Source organism: Penaeus monodon, chromosome 19 (assembly GCF_015228065.2).
Source record: "Penaeus monodon isolate SGIC_2016 chromosome 19, NSTDA_Pmon_1, whole genome shotgun sequence".
NCBI lineage: Eukaryota > Metazoa > Arthropoda > Malacostraca > Decapoda > Penaeidae > Penaeus > Penaeus monodon.
The window spans coordinates 39,012,264-39,017,517 of NC_051404.1; the positions used below are offsets into that span (position 1 = coordinate 39,012,264).

A 5,254-nucleotide genomic window follows, 5' to 3' on the forward strand; every position below is an offset into this window, starting at 1 on the left:
AAATCAAAGGGATTGGAAATGGCTATGATATGTATTTATATTCTGAAAATAGTCCGTGATTTACAGTAGTTTCGCTCCTGAGTTCATACTTTAAATAAATTGACGCAAAACAACAATTATTCCCATCATGAATAATTAAATAAAATAGGTTGCATTTCCCAACCTCCCACCTGGACTTCATAACTCAAAATGCATGAAAATTATTGAATTTGGTTAAATAAAACCCTTAGAATTAATTATAGAAATTGAACATGATAATACAAGATTGATATAGACTACTGATCTTGCAAAAGTTTGGTGTTGGAGGCAAATCATCAGTGCTGTCAAGTGCTGCACCTATAATGGGAAGGCATGGCCAGCCTCTTTACAGACAGTTCTTTATGTTGTTCGTTCTCACTTCTTTCATAAAGTGCTTTCACTTTGTGCTGTACTCTCATAATACTCACTGGAACTTTGCTTTAGTTTTGACCTCCAAGTTATCGTTGTCTTTCCAATCACAGTGTAACAGCAATAACTTCTTTGGGAGAGGGTAGAGTGCAATTTAAGTAAGGGATGGGTAGAAGCGTTTGAAATCCTGAGAACTGCTCACTGTTTTAATTTTGAATGATTCTTACCATAAAATTAAGGGAGAAATTAGTGTTCATGATGATATCTCACAGAACTGTTTCTCTCCCTTAGGAAACCTCTTCAACAGAGCAGACAAATGATGTTGTTGAACCAACACCAATGGACCTCACAGAACAGCTACCGGAGGACATGATAGCTATTGGTCCTCGCCAGACCCTAGTGCAACCCCAGGAAGTTAGGTGAGTTTTTAATAGAAACATTTCTTAGGAAAGTAGTGATAGTTTTTTTTTTCTCTCGCTCAATGAATATCATCAATTGGTATGTGTAAAACTAATCTAATTATATTTATATCCCTCTGAACAGCCACACCTGTATCCTGTGCCACCAAGAGGACCAGGTTGGCCGTGGTGAAGGCTCAACAGGCAGAGCCATGGTGCTGGGGGCGCTTGTCCAGAGATCGACAGTACTCTCTCGCAACAGATCCCGGCGCTTGGATCAGCCAGACAACCATGACCCACTCTTGCTCCCGGCTGACCTCTATTGGGGTGCGCACACATCCTCCTGTGGTCACACCATGCACGCTCACTGCTGGCAGGAGTACTTTGATGACGTGGTCAAGAAGGAGAGGAGGAAACCCTATCGGTAAGTGTTGAAATTCTCTCTACGCTGTAGTTAAGGTTGTGTTTGTGATATTGTGACTGTTTGGTTTGGTGTTGTTGTCAAGGAAGGGAGGAGGATACCTCATTGATGAATTTTGAAATGATGTGTGCTGAGGAGCTGAGATTGTGTTGGTTATTTTTGTGACGTTGTTGGTTTTTAATATTGGTACTTCAGTGATTTCCTGAGAAGAAGGATGCTGGTATTTAGTGTTTTTGAGAAAGTTTGAAAGGTCCCAGTTAGTAATATTATTTTTGAGTTTTTATGATGGCAAACATTATAACTTTGGTTAGAGGTAATTTTGTCAAACTTTCATCCCCCCACTTTCTTTTGTGATAATTTTCTTTTAAATGAAACAACTATGAAGAGACTATAAAAAGGTACTTATAAATACTTAGAAGGAAATGTGGCTGAGTAGTAGTAGTTAAAATTTTGACATAATAAACCCATTGACGATGACTTTTAGTCATTCCAAACCAAGCCATGCATCGGTTGCTGCAAGCAGTCAGGTACTTTTGTTGAAAGACATAGAAAACCTGTTCCTAATGTATGATTTCAGTTTCAGTCTATGGTAGAGGCTAAAAAGAGCAAAAAGAGGGATTCAGCATATTTTGTTAGGCTGCATCACTGATCACACAAGGCTAAACAAGTGCGTGATAGACGAATGCACACTACATAGAACAGGCTTGAATCACTCGGTACTTCATGGCAAGAAGAGATGCCATGAAGTGAGTTAATATACAGCTACAGCATAAGGATCTGGATTTTTATCTATATAATATTGCAGGATGAGATGCTTTTATGTATAGACGTCTTGCTTATTGAGATGGTTTTATGTTACTCGTGTGAAGTTGAAGAACTATTCGAGTATTCTAATATAATCTTCATGTAGCATTTCAAATACAAGAATTATGAATGCTTACTTAGTATTATAGGGAATAATGATAGACACTTGTATAAGATAGAAGATATATTACTTTGTACTTTCCTATACAAATATAATTCTTTGTGTTCAGTATAAACATAGAAAAATAATAAATGCTAAATATATGCCTAAAATGTCATCCAGTATTCTTATTGGTTGCAGAAAAAGTCATTACAGCATGTGCTATCACAGATCTATTACAAGGGGAAGTGAATGTTTATAACCTTCTTTCCATATGATACAAGTTTTATGCACTTGTAAGACTTCAAGAACAGTTGCACCATCAGATCATTATGAAATAGGAGGAAACCAAATTACCTGTGGGTGTATCTGTTTGGTGACCTTGAAACATGAATTACCTTGCATCACAGTGTTGAAATAGAGATTCACATGAAGTCCTATTATTTTGTCACCATATTTCACAGTTCTTGCTATCAGGGTTCATGCCAGAACCTTCCTTACACTGGTATGCACTGTGGAATGCTAAGTTCTTGGTAAGAGTGGCGGTGACCCTGACTGAGTGCGGTGGGTAGTGCTCCACCCCCTTGGCTGGAGTGCCATCTGGGGAAGTCGTGCAGAAGAGCTGGGCATAATAGAGGAAGAATAGCTGGTCAGGGGTCATAGTCAGTTGGTCCATAAGACTCTCCAACTGTGCTGGAAACCTAGTGTGCTGAAGTTGCTTGTGGGTTGTCATGTAAGCGTTGGTTACACTGCCGTCGTCTGCCATGACCTCAGCGATGGTTAAGAGGCCGTTTATAGGGTAGTGCTTTTCACTGTACTCGTTCACACGACACAACACTCGCTCTACAAAGTCTGCAACTGTGGATTCATCCCAGAGGGTGGCATTGGCCCTCCCAAGGGAATCCCTCGTGCGTCCCACAAAGTCAACAGCGTGCCCCAGCTCATGACTAATGAACACCCCCATTGTGGCATAAGTAAGCGGCTCAGGGATGTGGGAACTGTAGAGTGGGTACATGAAGCCACCCAGTGGGACCAGCAGGGCATTCCTACGATACACATAGAAACTGATGAGCGACATGGGGGAGAGCACCTCCCACTCAGTATACGTTTCCGGCTGCCTCAGAAACTTCATCTTCCGCTGCTGGTTGAACTTGAGAAGGTTAATCTGGTTCTGCAGGAGGTTGTCGTGGGTGAAGTGGAGCTCCTTAAACATACTCCTGAGTTGGAACACATTATCTAACACAGGTGGGTAGCCCACTAGGATCTTTACATTATTGAGTTTCTCTACCAGCATGCTTTTATCCTTGTCCTTCAGCCATTTGAAGGAGGAGATAAAGTGTTTGTATTCATCGCGAATGTTCTCTGCCATGTGCTTAACCTTGTTGACCATGTCCTTGATGTTATGGTGCTTGTGTAGCTGTCCTTTAATGATTTCCATGAGGAGGTAAGCAATGGGCAGAGCCAGCCTCTCTTCCAGCTCCTTGATGCAGGGCCGGTATCGGAAGTGCGGGAGGCTAGTGGTGTTCTCGCCAGTGATTCCGTCAAAAAGTGGCAGGATGGTGTTCCTGGCAGACTTGTGCAAGTACTGTGCATAGTTCTGAGCCACTTGCCAGCGGAGGAAGGCGTAGAGACGGCGGGCTGACCCTTCCTGTGAGATCTCTTGTAGAATGTTGGTGGAGAGCACGACGAGGTAGTCCTGCACTAAGGAAAGAATTCGCTCCCTCTGGGACACAAATATGCCCAGTGGATTGAAGCCTACATTAAAGAAGCTTTGCCAGTTGAGGAAGGGTGCAATGGCTTCGAGCTCCTGCACTGTGGTATCGTTGACCAGGGGAGAACCACTCAGGGGCTGGTACACCTTAAGCATTGCTAGAATGTCTTCCACCTCTGCAGACACTTCCCTGCCATCATAAGTGCCCACTATTTTCAAGAGTTCGGAGGCATATTGTTGATACACAGTAACGAGTTCCTCATTGCCTTCGACCTTAGTGCCTTGTGGGATGAGGTCAAGGCTGGGTGCTGAGATTTCGATGGCCATGCTGTCTGCCACGCTGTTATCTACCTCAACCTTCCAGCTGAAAAAGGCGTGCACAGCCAGGTCGTGATGCACATACTCCAACATCCTTTGAAAGGCTTCCAAGGGCTTCACTTTCTGTAAGAGAGTCCTGTATTGTTCATCCATGTTGCGGAGGACCTCTTGAAGAGGCGCAGCGCCTAGTCTGGCGAGTTGTGTTTCATTCTCACATGCTGCATAGTACCGACCTGCAAGCTCCAGCATGAAAGGGTCAGCCTCCTCGAGGAGAGCCTGACGAACCCTGCCGAGTGGGTCTTTGAACTCCTCTGAGAAGGATATGTCCTGGGATGTGCCTCCGATTTCCGATGAAGCGGCCCGTTTCAGTTGGTCCTCCATTAGCTCCCAGATGGTGATGGTCATGGCTTCGAAGTTACTCCAGCGGGAAACCCCCTTGGGAGGAGGCTGGTGCTGGTGCCAGTTGCCACAGGCATATTCGTAGAAGTCCTGGCACGGGTCAGAACTCCTGTTCATAGCGCCCTTGATGTTGTCTGCCATGAGCTTATAGAATTTACGAATTTCTGCCGTGTCTGGACCTGCATCAGAGTCCTGTAGAAGGCCAGAGCTCTTCCTGCCCTCCAGAAAGACGTCCTTGTCTGCCAGGATGACCCTCTCGCCGGGCGAAATTCTGTCTTCGTTGGTCGAGTCAGGCTGGAGTCGCACCACATCGGCGGGGATGTTGGGGAAGGAGGCTGGAGGAGCGGGCGTGGGGACGGGCTTCCTCGTCAGGAGGGGGAAGAGCACGATGATCAGGACGAGGCCCGATACCAAGACGCCGGCCACACTCACGCCCATCACCCACCGTTCTGTCCAGGTCCGCTTTGGCTTGTGCATGTCCTCTGCCCCTCCCCCGCCAGCCTCACACACGGTGGGGCCGGAGGCGTGACCTGGGGCGGTGCCGTCAGCCTTGACCTGGGATCTCGCCATCTCCCGAAAGGTCGTGTAGATATGACTCAGTTTCGGGAGTCGAGAGTCGGCGGGGTCAGCTCTCGGGTTCTGGCGCTGAGTGACCCGCGACGACGAGGCAAGACCCGGCCCGTCTGCGGGAGTGTCCGGCCCTTCCCGCATAGTCA

The 5,254-nt window shown here is 45.9% G+C and overlaps 2 protein-coding genes across 2 annotated transcripts in view; one reads left to right on the forward strand and one right to left on the reverse strand.

Annotated features, from left to right (window-relative positions):
* The window catches only part of LOC119585216 (E3 ubiquitin-protein ligase UBR2-like), a gene marked incomplete in the record, with an annotated part of 58,977 nt that overhangs the window by 25,113 nt on the left and 28,610 nt on the right, over nucleotides 1-5,254 (forward strand). Inside the window, 2 exon segments of the mRNA XM_037933869.1 lie at nucleotides 679-806; nucleotides 931-1,209. Of these exon segments, the coding sequence (XP_037789797.1) occupies nucleotides 679-806; nucleotides 931-1,209 (407 nt within the window).
* Nucleotides 2,208-5,249, reverse strand: LOC119585217 (endothelin-converting enzyme 1-like). The gene has a single exon (XM_037933870.1). The coding sequence runs from the start codon at nucleotides 5,247-5,249 to the stop codon at nucleotides 2,559-2,561; it is 2,691 nt and encodes an 896-aa protein (XP_037789798.1). The 3' UTR covers nucleotides 2,208-2,558.

Coding starts and splice junctions, on each gene's coding strand:
- LOC119585217 (XM_037933870.1), bottom strand. CDS start 5,249: ATGCGGGAAGGGCCGGACACTCCCGCAGACGGGCCGGGTCTTGCCTCG.